The sequence below is a fragment of the Acanthochromis polyacanthus genome, chromosome 5 (assembly GCF_021347895.1).
Source record: "Acanthochromis polyacanthus isolate Apoly-LR-REF ecotype Palm Island chromosome 5, KAUST_Apoly_ChrSc, whole genome shotgun sequence".
NCBI classification, from domain to species: Eukaryota; Metazoa; Chordata; class Actinopteri; family Pomacentridae; genus Acanthochromis; species Acanthochromis polyacanthus.
This window is the reverse complement of record NC_067117.1, coordinates 35,449,908-35,468,521: the sequence shown is the minus strand read 5'-3', so window position 1 is coordinate 35,468,521 and position 18,614 is coordinate 35,449,908. Positions and strand designations below refer to the sequence as shown.

The 18,614-nt window shown below is 41.8% G+C and overlaps 1 protein-coding gene across 1 annotated transcript in view; it reads left to right on the top strand.

Annotated features, from left to right (window-relative positions):
- The window catches only part of LOC110949257 (membrane-associated guanylate kinase, WW and PDZ domain-containing protein 3-like), a 151,102-nt gene that overhangs the window by 122,414 nt on the left and 10,074 nt on the right, over positions 1 to 18,614 (top strand). Inside the window, exons 5-11 of the mRNA XM_022191187.2 lie at positions 1,488 to 1,656; positions 3,850 to 3,929; positions 4,751 to 4,808; positions 5,985 to 6,091; positions 14,738 to 14,929; positions 15,672 to 16,319; positions 18,134 to 18,165. Of these exons, the coding sequence (XP_022046879.2) occupies positions 1,488 to 1,656; positions 3,850 to 3,929; positions 4,751 to 4,808; positions 5,985 to 6,091; positions 14,738 to 14,929; positions 15,672 to 16,319; positions 18,134 to 18,165 (1,286 nt within the window). The remainder of the gene's footprint in view (positions 1 to 1,487; positions 1,657 to 3,849; positions 3,930 to 4,750; positions 4,809 to 5,984; positions 6,092 to 14,737; positions 14,930 to 15,671; positions 16,320 to 18,133; positions 18,166 to 18,614) is intronic.

Below are 18,614 nucleotides of genomic sequence, written 5' to 3'. Positions count from 1 at the left end.
GCACAAGCAACCTTGAAATATTCTCATCTAGACTGTAGGGGATGCTGTGTATGTGATCAATCAGGACAACTGCTCAGCTCCCTAAGGAGCAAATCTGTCCTTAACACTTACAAGGAGAACAGCCCTGGAACAGAAATAGGTTACATGCTGTGCACCATACCTGGGTTTTTTTTAGTAGAAGAATTGGGGTTAACATTGAGGCGAGCCCAAGCTAAAAATATTTTTTTTTACAGAATGAAACACTGTTTTGACAGTCACGGCTCAAACACTGCTTGCTCAGCTGTACAAAGGATTCACAGAAATCCAAAGTCTGTTTACCCAACTGCTCTGTCATATTGAAATCAAACACAAAAACGATACCCAGACATCCAGGAGTTCTTTTTATGGAAAGAAACCAGTTACAAATGACTGCTCCACTACAGCCCACAGCTGGGGCAGAGAAGTCTCAGACCAGCCATAGATGGAGAGAGTTATGGTTGAATGAAAAAAGAGGTTAATGGAAAATGTGAGCTCTAAGTCTCTAAACTCTCTCCGCTTCCCCCATCTTTGCTTAGACTGTCCTTATCTACTTCAGTCCTTCCTCAACCTGTCTGACTCGTATCCTTGAGTGGGCCCTCACCCTGCTTTGAACTTCCTCATGACCTCAGCCCTCCTTCAGGCTCTGCCCCAGGCTGGTTCTCAAGCATCTACATGGCTAGTGTACATGAAGCATCTTCAAACATGCCATGTCCATTTTGTCTGTGTATATTCCTTTAAAAATGAAGCATGTGTTTTTGATCAGGGGAGGTGACAGAAGAAAGTGCTTTTGAAGCTGCAAAGATCAACGTGCTGATGCTGCTTAGGGAGCTCTGTGTTTGGATTTTTAGCCTTTTTTTACTTACTATAAAATTCAGGTGGAATGTGAAATGCATCCCCCACAATTTTTTGTTTTATGCCATGTGTTACATCTTTTTGCGTTATCCCCCATTGTAAGGAGGTTAGCGCCATATAAAAAGAAAAAGATGAAAAGCGTGTGTTTCATCCCTTTATAACCACCTTCTGAGGGAAGGCATGAAGCGCTAAGTGAATTGGAGGAGGCTTTGTTGTATTTTTCACATTCATAGAACAGTTTCTCATTAAAGGGGAGTGTCTACAAATGCAATATAATATATTATTATCACACAGAAACGGCCTGAGGGCTCAACTGGTCATTTCTATGTGAATCCCTGCCTCCATGATTGCAGCCAACAGTGACTGTACATGTATGCATAGGCAGAAGCATTAACACTGTAAGCACAGGCAAATGCAAAACAGCCCTTTGGCAAACACACACAGAATATCACTCACATGCAAATCCTGTGAGCGACATTAGCTCTCGCTTCACGCCCCTGCTACAGGCAGGAACACAGGAGGGCATATAGGTGTTCCTGCAGGATAACTTTCCACTCTGTCTTCTCTGTTTTCCGTTTTTCCCCCCATTAAAATGTCCATCCTCTCGATGTCTGCAGAGCACAAAGAGGGGGCCGACTGGAGGAAACCAGTGCCCAGCTACACTCAGTCCAGCAGCACCATGGACTTCCGCACATGGAGCTCTCTTCCCCGCGATGACAGCCTGGAGCCTCTGCCTCTCAATTGGGAGATGGCTTACACCGAGACCGGCATGGTCTACTTCATAGAGTAAGTGAGACACAACCAGGGGCTCGTGTGACCCTCCTGCTCACACAATTAGTCACCTGACAGATGATGACGGATTGATGAGCACCACGAAAAAAAATGCCAGTATTGCGGAGTAAGCAATTCTTTGACTTGATGTGATTTATCAGATAAGGTCTCTCCTCTTCCAACATGTTTGCAGCAGTTATTCTGTGTCTTAAGTGTTTTAAGGAGGATGCCTTTGAGAACTTGTGATGGCCTATTTTTTTATTCTCTGGCATTTGTAGAATAAATTAAATGAAAATGTATTTAGTAGATAAAACTTTTGTGAATGAAAATTTCTAAAACACATTTATCTCTATCCATGAGTTATAATGCTTACAAAATATTTGGATAAAGTTCTACATTCTGCTCACAGACCAGCAGTTTGACAACATCTTAATTTTTTCTTATTGTCAACAAATACTATGAAGAGAACAAACTAAACAACAAGTTGACTCTAACTCCAAGAATGTCTATATGAAGCCAAAACCTGTTTAGCCTGTAGACACCAGTAAAACCATTTCATTGAGCTCTAACCAGTGATATGGGGGGAAAGCTCATTCATTATCATGAACATGTCAGCATCACGTACACTTGCCTGCTGCAATCAATACTCATTAGCACAACAAATATGTATTAATCCATAGCTGAAAATAGACCTCAACAAACGCAAATGCATCCTGTTTGAGGGAGGTTGTTGTAGCGAAATTACTTCAACTTTTCTTGTGTAAATGAAAATATGCATTTGTGAGCTGCTGTTGAAGACAGGAAAAAAACAGAGTAACACAAACAGTGGGAGGAAGACAGGTAAGAGGTATGGATGACAGGAATATGATGCATAAGGTGACATATATTTGATATTGTCTATTGTTGTATTTACTTGTCGCATAATGAAACAAACATACATGTTTCTGTAAGTACTGAATCGTTAAAAGTAAAAGCATAAATTAGGTATCACATATTCGTATTTTAATGACAACAATCCTGAGATGTTTTCTATTTATAAAAGTACAGGACTGCAATTTAGCAGATTTTTGTAAAGACACCTTAAGCCCCTTCAATAAACCAGTCAATACTTTAGAGCAATCAAGTAAACAAACCTCAGTGACTTCTACATGTGTGGGTCACACACCACCGTTCAAAAGTTTGGGGTCACCCAGAAAATTTCATGTTTTCCATGAAAACTCGCATTTTCATTCATGTGCTAACATAATTGCACAAGGGTTTTCTAATCATCAATTAGCCTTTCAACACCATTAGCTAACACAATGTAGTATTAGAACACAGGAGTGATGGTTGCTGGAAATGTTCCTCTGTATTCCTATGGAGATATTCCATTCAAAATCAATAGTCATCTACCACATGTACAATGTCCAGACTGTATTTCTGATTCATTTAATGTTATCTTCATTGAAAAAAACTGCTTTTCTTTCAAAAATATGGACACTTCTAAGTGACCCCAAACTTTTAACCGGTTAGTGTATCTCTCATTTCTGCATAATGAAAAACATATGCATGTTTCTTTAAGTACTAAATCACTAAAAGTAAAAGCACAAATTAGGTATGACATATTTGTCCTATTATGACAACAAACCAGAGATATTTTCTATTTATAAAAATGCAACACTGCAACTTAGCAAGTTCTGATAAAGACAAGTTAAGCTCCTTCGATAAACCAGTCAATAATTCAATACTGCAATCAAATAATAAAACCTATGTCAGTGGCTTCTGAGTGTGTGGATGTACACATACACGTGCGCATGTGTTCCCCAGCCTGTGTGCTTTATTCATATTTGGCTCTAAGCCACTTGTCTCTGAAGATATCAGAAGACCATTGTGATTTTCCTGCTGATTACACACCCCAGTTGTTTAACACATTTGAGGATAAAAGAGTTTGTCGTGTTTCACATTCAGATGTTTTTTCCCCCTCCCCTCTGAAAAAGGCCACCTAGCCATGAACAGGGTAATGCGACAGCTGAACATAAATTAATGGATCAGATGTTTGCTGATAAAATTCAGTAACCCCTGTGCATGAGAGCGTATTTACACCAGAGGATACACTTGCTATTTTTTTCTGTTGTGGCGCTCCTTTTTGTGTGTCTCAGCAGCAGTTTCTCTGCTGATATGGCTCTTTATTATTTTTCATATTTTCCGGCTTCTCTTTGTACTCCACAGTCACAACACCAAGACGACCACGTGGTTGGACCCCCGCTTGGCGAAGAAGGCGAAGCCCCCTGAGAAGTGTGAGGATGGCGGTATGTAGACATCTGTGCACAGCTGGTCCACTCAGGCATGCACTCATTCCATTAACCACTGCACATGCATTCACACAGCAGCATATCTCTGTTGTATGTGCCCTACATTACATGAGACCTTTACATCACACCTTTTCACATAACCAATCAAATAACCAACCTGATGAAATTATAGCCTAGTTATTTTCTTTAAAATTACACAATACCTACAGTATTACCCCTAGTATCACAGTCTCACAGCCTAACTTTTTAGAAATCTGAAGCTGGGGTCTCCTGAAGGAATTCCAAACATGCCTTTGTATCCCCTGGATCATAATGGCGGCTTAAGTGCATTCAAAGACAGAGAGTGACCACGGATGAAAGAGTGGGACCCTTCCAGCCTGGTTTTAATGGATTTTTACAGGCAAACAGAAAGCTTGTTGGTGTGTTGCTGCTGAAAAGCAACTCCAAAGCTCTCTCTTGCGTTAAGAGCTCTTTTCTCTCTCTCTCTCCCTTTTCTCTCCTTCTGCCTGAGATGTTCATCAGGGCATGACTTTACATCAGCCATTCCAGCCAGCCTGCTTGTTGAAAACTACAGGAACATTTGCAAAATTGTTGTAGGCTATTTTCATGCCTACTTTCTTATGCTAAATGTCCCAGACAGGAGGCAAAAACACAAAGACAACTATTGCTGTAGCTTACTATCATGTTGACAAGGTTACAATTCCCATATGTCTGCTAAATATTGTGTATGCATGTCATCTTCTGTTTTCCAATCTGTTATATTGTGGGCACCTGATTTGAATCTTTCATTTGAATAGCACACTGTTTCCGTTTTGCAGAGTTACCTTACGGCTGGGAGGAAATTGACGATCCGCAGTACGGCACCTACTACGTTGAGTAAGTTTTATTGATGTATCCAATTTCCAATCACTCCAGTTGCCATCATTACAAACGCGGCAAATTGTTTTACCACACTAGTTCCCCACTGATGCACATCACACACAGGCATATTTCACCAGAAAGATCAGAGCACAAGTGCATATTACACTGCTTTGTGTACATTAGCAGTGGACCGGCATAAATCAATACCGTCTAAAAATAAACAAATGGATTTAGCACATGGCTCATTTTGTTCATCCCGGGTGAGAATGCATCGAGTTATGTAACATGCAGAGAGGAAACATTTACCTGGAGAACAGTTGAAGATTTTGATCAGGATTTTCCCGTTGTTTGTCAGTGGGTGGCTAAATGAAACTCTGTGGGTAACATTGCAGTGACCTGTGTGTGAACACCACAGTTTCTGTGCACTTGCTGCGTTCTGTCAATGTTTGTGTAAGTAAGCATGTGTCTATAGAATGTGAGTCTCTGTGTTCATCATTGCATGTTGTTTATGCGTGCAAAATGTGTTTTCGTGTTCACCACACCAACAAAAAAATAACTGAAACACTGCCGTTGTAACAGAGGTAGAGAGAAGTGGGGAGATTTTCAACTAGAATGCACGGAGGAGCAGAGTGGGGGCTGGAAGGAAAGGTAGCAATCTGTTGTGATGAAAAGAAAATGGGAATGCTTGTGTTGTTTTATTGCTCAGGCTGCAGAGGAATCCCTCCTAGGTAGAAGTGACATGAGAGAGAAACTTGCACTGCTTGGACAAGGAGAGTCAATGGCACATAGATGGAGCTTGGAGCTGTCAGTGCCTAAGCTTGAAATGAGCTCACTATGAAACAATGGCTCTGGTTTGTATGCCAGGGGGACAACAGGCTGTTTACCTTGTTGCAGAGGAACAGGATGTTTCTGGCAGTCAGGGGTTCATTTCCTACAATATTAAATGGCTAAAAGCCATAGTAGTTTCCCCACATAAAGAGGAGGCAAGCCAACCTTTACTGTATGTGTGCTGCATTTATAAATTGCATATTCTGGCGCCAGTATCACTCCTCTATTAGAAAAGGATGGTTCCTTTAAATTGAATGCTGCATACATAATTAACTGCAGAAAAAATGATGCAGTAAGCTCAATAAGTGAGAGTAGCGTGTGTCCATGTCTGTCCTCCTAAACCTGAATCTGCTTCTGTTCTAGCCACATCAACCAAAAAACCCAGTTTGAGAACCCCGTACTGGAGGCAAAGAAGAAGCTGAGCCAGGAGACGGCTGCAATCCAGCAGGCCACAGTGGCACCTTCTCAAGGTAACAGCACTGCAGAACAGGGCGGCATGTCGTACTTGTTTGGATCGGTTGAAAAAAATAAATCCAGCGTGTCAAAATTGCAGAAAACAGTGGTAAAGGACACACATTTACATTTTGCACACATGAAAACCTGAACATGCCCAATTGCCACTCTAACACAAGGGACCATGACCTTTAAAAACATCATATTGCACCCAGTCTCATCGGTTTTGACAGCACCCTCAGGTTCATGAGACATGCAAATACATGTAGAACTATAATTACCCAAGCCAGCTTTGTGAATGCGCTGCCATTACCAGTCTAGTTGAAAACAAGAAGAAATTTCAGTTAGACTGAAGTCATCAAATATGACGAAACTCTTTGTTGCTGCTTTAATACGTTTTGTTATTCTTCTGAACCTGACTCTTCACCTACTGTGCATATAGGATTTGCCCACGTACTTCTATTTCTTCACTATTTTGTGATGTTTTGTAAGCAACAGAGGCCATTTTGGCTTTATTGTAGTTTTCACTGTACTTATTCTATTTCTGCATTCTCTGTAAGTCATGGGACATACGCATGAGCTAATTGTCTAAAATGTAATCATAATTTAATTACTTTTGACTCTCTGTGGAGAGTCTGACCTTTTCACCCCTGTCAGCATGGTTTGATAAATACGTTTCCTGGGAATCGGTAGCAATATACACGTCATCGTTTAATGCAAGGTCAGCTGAACGTGTCAACCTTCGAGTAGCCTCAGACAATAATAGATTGTCAGAATGAGCCCTTTCTTCCCTAGTTTGCTCAAATAATGCACATTTTTTGTCAGCTCACCAGTAATGGTCTATTCTTTAGGTTGACAAGCCATTTTTCTTCCACAATAAACATCATGAATTAAGCATGTTTTCATTACAATGGATGTATAATAGATTACGGTGCTATTACGGTGCTGCAGCGGTGGAGATAGACGAGCTCATAGCACTGGCAGGGATTCAGGGAGTGAGAGAGGGAATGCAGGGGAGGAGGCCGGCTTTTAGCGGTGCATGTGGCAACAGCTGGTGGAACAGCACGTTTGAGAGGCCAAGCCTAATCAGACATCGCTCTGCTCAGGTGTGCAGGGACTGAGGAAACCGCCATCTCGCCCCTGATTACCGATTACACAACCTAGTGAGCTGTCAGATGATTGCTGTGATAAAACCAAAGCATCTTCAGTCAGCGGTTACACCTCAGGCTACTGCTCACTTTTACACTGTTCCAAGAAATTAAATTCCAAGAGAGTTTCATATCTCAGAAATTAACACTATTTAAACAGAAATAAGACAAATAAATACATACACACATTACCGTTTAAAGGTTTAGGGTCACTTAGAAATGTCTTTATTTTTGAAAGAAAAAGTATTTTTTTTCAATGAAGATAACATTAATCAGAAATCCAGTCTAGACATTGTTAATGTGGTAAATGACTATTCTAGCGGGAAACGGCTGATTTTTAATGGAATATCTCCATAGGGGTACAGAGGAACATTTCCAGCAACCATCACTCCTGTGTTCTAATGCTACATTGTGTTAGCTAATGATGCTGAAAGGCTGATTGATGATTAGAAAACACTTTTGCAAATATGTTAGCACATGAATGAAAGTGTGAGTTTTCATGAAATTGCCTGGGTGACCCCAAACTTTTGAACGGTAGTGTATCTCAGAAATAATACTATTTAAGCAGAAATAAGGCATACAAATGCATACATCTAACCTACAAACAGGTTTACTTGACATCCTTTTTGTTCTGTAATATTGTCTTTACTCCAAACTGCCTACAAAAATGTATTTCATAGTAGGGCTGGGCGATATGACCAAAATTTTATATCCCGATATAGCTTATTTTACATCCTGATACGGTATACATAACGATATAGCATATTTTTGGTAAATTCAATGAATGAATGGGACCGGGCAGCGGCATACCTTACAAAGTACGGTAGTCTGATCCTTGTCAGTCTTTTTAAATCCAAACCACCGCCATATGACAGAAGTTCCCCCTCTTTTAGGTACAAGCTCGTCGGTTTGAGCTGGTTGTTCATGTGCATGTTTCCCAGTTTGCATGTAATTGTAATCAACGTTGTAGGAGAGAGGAATAACATGTGGAAGAGACCAAAAAGTGAGTATAAAACACCCAAAATATGTTTTTTTTACTAGAGGCTAAATGCTGTGGTTTATTTTAGTATGACAGTGAAGAAACATTTTCATTTATATCCCGCTCCGTAAGTCTGGATGGGATCTGTAGTGACTTTGTGCATGCGTGATTCATCTGCCGTCTGGCCACGGAGTGATGTGGGTCTCCTCCTCCCCTCACTGGGACTGCTGCAGGGTTACTGGACTGACAGTCTGTGCTTTGGGAGGGAGAAGCTCACAGCAGCACCTGCTGCTTGTTGAGGACAGTAATTGCAGAATGATCCGAGTTTTCCTGTCAGAGTCTCCAAAACGGCGGAAAAAGTTGCTAGATTTGTCGCTAGTTGCTTTTGACAAAAAAAAAAAAGTCGCTAGGAGCTTTGAAAAGTCGCTAAGTTGGCAACACTGCTGCGTGCCTGGGCTTGCCGTAAGGCACATCGGTGACGTAAAATACTGCCGTAAAGCGTGTTTTGCGCAGGCGTGAACTAACCGTGACGTCACCTGTTGGTTTCAACGCCGAGAAAATGAAGCCCGGATTTTGCTACTTCCTGCTCGCCATTTTGGATTTTTTGGAGCCAGTGACGTAAAAAGCGTCATCAAACAGGCTGGACCGGAGAGCAACTCGGGGCAGGACCAGTCAACGGGACTGTCAATCAAGTATAGCCACGCCCCCTGGCTCCGCCAACTTTAACGATTTATTTAAAATTCAGTATTGATTTATTTTAAGATCGGCCACCTGATCTCTCATTTTGACCATGAAAACTAACGGAAAAAAAAATCCTGAGCTGTAGAAAATCAGTCTATCAAATTTTATTTTTTCCAAAAATGAATTGGTGTCTATTGAGCAAAAGCTTTTTGGAGCCAACCCTAGCGGACGGCGTGATATTGCAAGTTTTTGACACTTCCGGGTGGACTTGAATTTTGGAGCCAGATGCTACATCCATCTTTATAGTCTATGGTTTTGCGACACTGCGATATAAATGATAGGATCTTCACATAAAACGATAGACATTTTCTGTCGTCCAGACGATATCTATCGTCATATCGCCCAGCCCTATTTCATAGTGGCGTGCATCTTTTGATGATGTGTGATTCATTTACTGGACTTTGAATTACATGTTACTACAGCTAAATCTACTGTGTATTTGTCAGGTAGCTGGCATAACACAGAAGTGCCTGTATGTGTTCGATGTCTTTTGTTTTCTTATGGGTCGCCTATATTGTATTATTATGCTTTCGCTGGCTGTCTACTGTTTGCTTTACAGCATCAATCATTTTAAAAGCCTACTGTTCAAAGGTGCAGCGTTGGACACAGCCATAGCTTTTGCTCCACTGATGTAGTAAGGAAGAGGTTTTTCCCAATTATGCTGAATACTGTCACTGGAGATTTACAATGCAGTTGAGTCACACATGAGAGCTCAAAAAACATAGCTGTTTGATGCGGTGGACATGATGGGTTTTGTCTGCTTTTGGTTTTCAAAGTCTGCCCACAGACATTGGCACAGCGACCTTCTTTGGACTCTCCCACACAAGCACAGGCTTGCACACGCCACATTCACTTCCTCCCTGTTTCTTTTTTCTCTTTCACCCTTCTTTACTGCTGTCTCTTTCTGCACACACAAATGTGCAGTCGACGGTTACTTCAGCACTCACGTGGGGGAGAGAAAAAAACATTCACTGTTGAGTTTATCAAGCAATTTGAATGTGATTATGTAAATGAGCTTTGCTTGATCCGTGCAACAGTGTGGACATCTGGAGTCCTCGCTGGCTGTGACAAGTTACACTCACTCACAGCCGTTCATGTCTGCGGTGGATGTTTCTTGGCTGCTGAACCATTTGATAGTATGAGAGCGGTTGCATTTAAATTCCATGCACTTCCCTCTGAAAGCTATTGAGTGTTTATAAAGCTGGAGGAAATGACAGGAAAAATGTGTAGTCATTACGTTTCAGTCAAATTAGAAAGTTGTTGTGATCTGAACACCAGATATAGGAGTGGACTCATCGAGATTTCGAGTGACTGTCCAGTCACAATGTACAGACTACAGAAAGAGATAAAGAGGAACAACTGAAGATATAGCAGTTTAGATTTCCGTAGCCACAGCAGTGTTTTTCAGGTGAAGCATTCACATACACTGATGCAGTCTTCTGGAATCCAGTTTTAGTTGTGGATCTGTAAATTTTACCAAAGGGAACCTTCATATTCATTTTGTATAATTCGTATTCTCCCCTGGTGATGTTCTATTCCTGTTCTCATGGTCACACTTAATTTCAAGCCATTAAGTGTTATATTGTGAACAATATAAAAGCAATTAATAAATAATAATAAATCCTCAGGGGAAGGACAAAATGTGGAGATCACACATGGCAAATTAAAGTTAACTGAAATGTATTAAAGAAATTTAATTAAATGTGCAGTCAGTAATGTGTATGATGAATGGATGTGTGATCATGTGTATGAGAAAACAAAATAACTCAACCACACCAGACCACAGGGAACCCAAGAAGAAGTAGAGGACATGCTCCATTACCAGCTAAAACACCAGTAAATATAGAGGTGAGCAGTCAACCGGTGTCAGCCATCATGGCCAATGAGCCACTCCCCCAGTTCCCTAGCAACCAACTAAACAGGAACAGGTCCTGAGGTCTAGGAGCTGTCACACACACTAGAGTGTCATTGTAGAGAAATATAAGGATTTTGAAGTAATTTATAGTTTGTGTTTTTTACTGTACAGCCTCATTTTGTAGCGTTCATATCATGTGTATAAGCAGCTAATGAATGCTTGATAACACATCCATCCATTCGCTATACACCGCTTTATCCTCACTAGGGTCGCGGGAGGTGCTGGAGCCTATCCCAGCTGACTCGGGTGAAGGCAGGGGACACCCTGGACAGGTCGCCAGTCTGTCACAGGGCTACATATAGAGACAAACAATCACACTCACATTCACACCTACAAGCAATTTAGAATAATCAATTAACCTCAGCATGTTATTGGACTGTGGGAGGAAGCCGGAGTGCCCGGAGAAAACCCACGCACGCACAGGGAGAACATGCAAAATCCATGCAGAAAGATCCCAGGCCCAGGGTGGGATTTCAACCGGGGATCTTCTTGCTGCAAGTCGAAAGTGCTGACCACTACTCCACTGTGCAGCCCCTTGATAACACAGTGCATCATAATTTTTATGGCATGTAATTATGACCACTGTAAATCTGCTGTACATATGAATAGTTAATAAACACTTTTTATAATCTGATATGTATTTTTATACACAATAATACCAGCCTCTAAAGGATTTATACATGTGCATCACATGTAATGCAATGCACATGTGGTTATTATGCTGTTAATCATTAATTGTAATTGTAGCAATCTAATGGCGTAGTAATCAGGCTTATTATAATTAAAAATTCATACTTATGAGCAATTAATAGACCTAATCGAGCATGCATATCCATCCATACACCCATTCTGCAACTCCGAATTACGGTCCACAGATCAGATGTTGGACTTTTATTATTTATTCAACAGAATCTGTATAATTTCTGCAATGCACTTGTGTGTATTAAGATTACCTTTGCTCTGTGTGTTACAATCAGTGACTTTGCCAAAAAAAACATCCATCCATCCAGTGTCTATACACCACTTAATCCTCATTACGGTCGTGGGGGAGGGCGGGAATCTATTCCAACTGACTTAGGGTGAGGGCGGGTGACACCTTGGACAGGTCACCAGTCTATCACAGGGCTATATATGCAGACAAAACAATCACATTCACATTCATGTCCACAGACAATTTGGAGTTGCCAATTAACCTCTGCATGTTTTTGGACTGTGGGAGGAAGCTCCCGGAGAAAAGCCACATACCGGGCTTTGCAAAAGTTCTGTTACACGGTTTCATGATCTTTAGAGACGTTTACATGTTGGAGTGAAAAATTCCATTAAATAAGACCTGAAAGATCTTCACCATTCTTTAGCCTCTCCGCAACTCTGTGGACGGTCATCCGGCTGATGTTCAGCACAAAGGAGAGCAGATATCTCAACTCTTTTGACTTCCATCTTGATACAACTTCACCGGAGAAAAAAATTTGTATCAAGGACACCTGCCTATAAGGTAGAACTTTCAGTTTATTTAATGGAATTTTTCACTCCGACATGTAAACGTCTCTAAAGATCATGAAACCGAGTGTAACAGAACTTTTGCAAAGCCCGGTATGCTCAGGGAGAACATGCAAACTAATGCAGAAAGATTCTAGGCTCAGGCCGGGGCGCAAACTGGGGGTCTTCTAGCTGCAGGACGACAGCGCTAATCACTGGGACACTGTGCAGCCCTGCCAACAAGCAGGTTCACTAAATTATCTGGACAGTACAAAGCCTGGAACCTTGACTAGACATTGACTCATGTAGAAATGGTCAGTTCTGGGGTGGTTATCCTGTTAACATTCATACTTAGTAAGGCTTGCTGTCGTACTTGTTATTCCCCTGAGAAATGGGCCGGAAGTAATGCTGAAAATGCTGCTAAAATGTCAACTACAGATTACTTGTCAGGAGTGTGTGATTGCACATTGTTTACACAGTACATGTCATTTTTTTAAATGAATATCAATGTGCATCCCATACAGAACTCTATGCATTTTGGTGGAATTAATTGATGCAAAATGATGTAATCGTAGTCATACTTTTATCTCATAAACTGATACTTATTCACGCAGTGAAGTGGATTTAAATTATCTTTGACTTATTAAAATAATGATGCTCACAGAATATAAATATCACACTGGACATTTCTTGTCTAAAGCAGGAATGAGCATTACAAAATTTAAAAAAAAAAACTTTTAATGAACAGTGGCAGGGTGTGGACTCCAGGGAAGCCATGAGGACTCCTCTTAGTATGACACGAGCTCCCCTGAAAACATGATTCATTCAATTTTGGAGGGTCCCAGAAATATAGACAATATTCTATTTTTGCCGTCTATTTCTATGGCTCTGCATCTCTATCAATAAGGATAAAGCATTTAATCGGGGTATTTTTGAGATGTGACTGATGCATGAGAGGGATTCCTCCCAATTCACCTCAATAAAAATACCAGCATTCTTTCCATCAACATCAAATCTTGGCGGCACAAAATCATGAATTTATCTCATTTTACCAGAAATATCACCAAAAGTCAGACCAAACCAGAAGAAGAAAAACACACCTGCAGTGTGGGCTTTTGTCTTTTTTTGGAGTTATTGATCATAAGAACAACACAGAATAATTAGAACCTTATCCGTTGGGTATAGTGAACATTACTCATTCACATTGTCTGTTTCATTTTCTTCAGTGGAGCAGTCATCTGTTAGTCTGCTACTACTAATCAACTTCTGTTTTTGCTAGAAATTGATGCTTCAAATGAATCCAATTAATTTCACTTTATTTCATCATGATTTCAACACAGTAAACATTCTCAGCCATTTTTCATCATAAAAACACATTTATTGTTGATAATTTTGCTCTCATAAATAAGCATTGATTTACTTGATGCTTTCAGCACATTTGTCTTTTTTTAGAGTTATTTTGCTCCAGTTCATTCATCTTTAGATTTAAAGAAAGGGATGTGTTCATCAAAAAATGACGGAGCATTTCTGAATGTATAATAATGTTTTCTGACATCACATTTTCTCAGCATGCATCAGAGTTGGTGGAAATGCACACCATTCATCACCAGCAGGATTCGGTTTTACCGTTTTTGAGTCAAAGCTGTATGCAGTACGGGCCAGAGACCATCAGGCAGTTCGGGAAAAAAATGATGTGTCCATGATCTAAAGTGCTGATACGACCGTAATGCCAGATAGGGAAGCTGTTCAGTTTAATGCAGTGTGACCCTGACAGTTGGTTATCTAGTGTATTGTGTTTGCCACAGCCAAGCTGTTAGCCCATACTGATGTTGCCACTGACCTTAAGTTCTTCCATTCTCAATTTATAAATAGTGTACAGTGACAAACCTTTTTTTGGAGTTACTGATTGCAGTAGGAAGGGGATAAGAGAGGACACTGTGCTAAATTGGACACTGTCAGAGGTGATCTGCTCTGTAGTTTTATAATAAAGGGAAACAAGAAAATGTGCTTTTAAAGCTATCATTTTATATCATTTTATCTGCCTGTTTGTGCTTCTTTCTCAGCAGGGTTATACAAAAAGGTCTGTGTTGATGGGTTTATCTAGTTGAAGCATATCATGCCTTTTAATTAGAAATGACTAATTGCTATGTTGATCCTCAGCACATAAAGCCTATAATTGAGGTTCAATGCAGACATGGATGATTTTTGCTATCTTTCCAGAAGGTTATGAATTCATTAATTAGTGTTTCTACGATTAATGTTGTGCACTCTGGAGATTTCTCTTGTGTTTGAGTCACCTTGTCATTCACTCTTGAGCAAAACGCTTCAAAGGAGAGACACGCATAGAGAGGGACATGCATAAATATTTTGCTCAGGTATGTTTACATGTACACTTTGTACACAGGTAAGGGAGGCACATCTGGCTTTACTGCAGACCCCAGCCAGCTGAAGGGGGAGATGTACCACACAGCACTGAAGAAGAGCTCCCAAGGATTTGGCTTTACCATCATAGGAGGTGACCGCACAGATGAGTTCCTGCAGGTGAAAAATGTGCTCAGCGACGGACCCGCTGCCCATGACAACAAGATGGCGTCTGGTAAGTAAAACCTTTCACAATTTACAAAAGAAAAAGAAAAGACAGAGCGTATTTACCCATTCATATCAACATGAAAATCTAATTTAGTTGCCAGGAAGATCTATAAGTTTATAATTGCTCATTTCAGCAATATTGCAGAAAAACCTTCTGTCGCTAACTTATATGAACTGTGTTGCCATGCTGCACCTGGAGGTGTTAATTCTACCTCTGCAGTGTTCACTTAACCTAACACTGTCCCATGAGTTTAACAGGGCAATAACAACAACTCTAGTTCTGTCAAGGGCATAGTTTTATCGAAAACTGTCTGATTATGGTGGGTGTGTAGTTTCTGATCTTGCTGTTGCCTTTAGGCTGTCTACATAAACCAACAGCTGTGAGCTGTGTGTGTGTGTTTGTGTGTGATGATTACAATGGAACGATGTGACAGAAATCTACACCCGTCTCAGCTCCATGTAGTTGTGGCAGAGTATTGTTCAGGTCTGTTCAACAATGTAGCAAGGGAAGGAGGGACAAGAATGAAGTAGGAATGAATGAGATAAAAGAAGGAGGAGGCAGTACAGAGAGCTGCCAGAAGGAAAATATAAGAAAGCAGTGAAGAGGAAAGGGACATTTCAGAGGAAAGATCTGTGTGACAAAGGATGGAGTAAGCGCTTTCCAAAGAAATGTAGAGAAATGATGTCTAGATTAACTACCAGAGAAATTTCCCTCCTGTCACTTGCTCTCTTTTCTCTCTTTGTCTCAGGTGATGTGATTGTTGAGATTAATGGGATGTGTGTGCTGGGGAAGACCCACCCAGAGGTGGTGCAGATGTTCCAATCCATTCCCATCAACCAGTACGTGGACATGGTTCTATGCCGTGGCTACCCGCTTCCTCCTGATGTGGATCTAGACAGCGATGACCCTCTTCCTCCTCCTCCTCCCCCACCAGCCACCCAGCCCCAGCAGCCTTTGCATGGAGGAGAGGTGGTGACGGCTGTGCCCCTCATCAATGGACAGCCGCTGCTTGTGAAAGGCGACGTTCTGCACGGCTCCTCACAGGAGCTCCACTATGTCACCACTGATGCCAGTGGACGGCCTGTTGTGGCCGCCATGCCAAATGGTAAGCAGGCAGAGCGGGTGGAAGTGACTGCGGGAATGCTGCAACCAGAGCTGGTAAGTGTGCCACTGGTCAAGGGACCTGGAGGATTTGGGTTTGCCATTGCTGACTGCCCACTTGGCCAGAAGGTGAAGATGATCCTAGATGCCCAGTGGTGCCGCGGCCTGCAGAAAGGAGACGTCATTAAGGAGATCAACAGACAAAATGTCCAGACGCTTAGTCATGCACAAGTGGTGGACATCCTGAAAGACTTACCAGTGGGCAGTGAAGTCAACGTGCTGGTGTTGCGAGGAGGTAAGAGACTGAACCAGTATGTCTGACTGTCCCACGACCTGTCTTTCTATCTGTGTATTTATATATTTATCCTGCAGACTGGTTGGCTCCTTATCCATGTCATTGTTTCTCTTTATGCCAGTCTATCTTTCTTTCCTCCACACTGTATCCTTACATTATTGTCATTCCTTTATGCCCGCTTGTGTGACATAATTTGCTGTTACTGTGAATGTAACTTCAACAGTGCCCATGGGAGGTGAGGTCAGCGTGCTGATACTGAGAGGAGGTGAGGTGGTGTTGTGACTAGTTGGAGGGCACAGACTGACACCACACTGTTGTTCTGTAGAAGTCTGGGTTATGCTATGCCACCGTGTTTGCTGTCTGTGTAAGGTCACCACAAGAGAGATTGTTGCCTTTTTAGCTGAATAGATCTGACTGCACCACCATAGCGGAGCAGATGATCATCACACTCAATCCGACAGAGCCCCATTCCTTACCATCATATGTGGCTTCTTTACATATGCAAGCTGCACATCTCAGGTATTTATCGGGCATTCCCCCTCTGTGGCTAAACTCAAAATGCCTCTGAGCTCAACTCCCATTGAGGCGTAGTGCTTTTTGTTACAAATCTGAGAGTAGGAATTATGCAAGTGTGGGGATGTGCTTGATTCCAAGGAGCAGAGGGAGGAGGGTAGGCATCCTTCAAATGTCTTCTACATCCATCTCGCAGCCCCAGGGATTCACTGCGCAAGTCGATGAACCCCGGATTGGCTTTGATCATCAGCAGAGTGTGGGGGATTTCTGCATGCCTCTACATCCATGGCCTCTTAAGGATCCATGGCTAAATGGGTATTGAGGGAAAGTTCCCAGGGGCCTCCTCCCCATAGCCACACCTAAACCCTCTCCTCTCCTCTCCCAGTCACTCACACAACCCTCACTCACTGCTATGCCACCATCGGCATGTCCTACTCCACTGACGCACTGCATGACCCAACAGTTACAGAAGAGCTGGGCTCGACTTTACCCAGCCTGTCAAACTGAAGGGCTAATGCCAGTTTTAACCCTCATTAGACAAGGGCCTTTGGCTTGGAGGAGGATACCTGTCTTTGTATGTGCCTGGGTGTGTGTGAGTGGTGGGCATCACTGAACAGAAGAAGAAGATGCTTTGGGGTGCGTTTCAGGTGTGTGTATTGCACATTTGTCTGCATTGTTGGATTGGGAGTATTACAGTGAAGCAGAGAAATGCCGCTGTGTCTGCCCTTTTACATCAGGCTCCATTAACCCTTCATCAGTCCAAGTGTTAGTCCGGCCCCACAGGGCTGCAGGCTCCAGAGGAGTGTTTGTTAATTCAGTTAATGCAGGGAGTTGAGGAGCAGGAGGAGAGGAAGGGAGGAGGGGGGCTAAGAGATGATCTGTAGGGAGCAATCTGAGTGCTTGAGATGGAACATGAGGGTGTACTGTACAGTAAACAGAGAGGGGGAAGAGAATTATCAGTCATTGAATTATATGCATGAATCTCTATTGCCCTCACTCGCTTTCGTAGCTGTGCAGTCAGTTTGCACAATGTAGTCAGCTCTCCAGCATATGTCCTACAATATATATTCTCCATGTATGTCTAATCATGGATGTATGTTCCCTAATGGAGCATTCTTCAGTGAGCACACCTCTTGAGTTCCAAGCAGCTCACTGGTTTATTTTTATGCCCACTGTTGCTATTTCTCAATCAGAGAGGCAGTGCCATCTGGTGGACAATGCTTCAGCATCCATGTTGTTCCAAATAATATCTTCCCATGTTTTTTCACTATATTCCTATTGTCTGTTCTGTCTCTCCATAGGTCAAACATCCCCTATAAAGAGTCTGAAGCCTGTGAGTAAAAATGTATCTTTTCCCACTTTTTCACTATTGTTTCCCCATGGGGACATATCCCTCAATTTAATTTCAAAGCGTTTTGTCCTTCAGCTTAACCAGTAAGCCTCTGTTGCATCGAATTAAATGATAGCAATAAATTTGAATATTGATTATGTTTCTGGGCGCCTTCTTTTGTTTGCTCTGAAAAACGGTCTTAATTACTTCCTTTCAGTAGTCGTATTCTTAGGGCTATTGTCAGGGGATTGCAATGGTAATGAAGCATGGATGAGCCTCTTTAGATATGGTGGTATTATTAATACGACCGTTTTAGATAAAGAAGTTGCCCTTTCAGCCCGAAGGGGCCTGTCACAGCCGTGGGGAAATCCATACTTTAACTTTTTTTATATCACATGCAAGCCTCATTGCTTAGCTCTAAAAACAATAGAAGGAATGCAAAGTGGAAAACG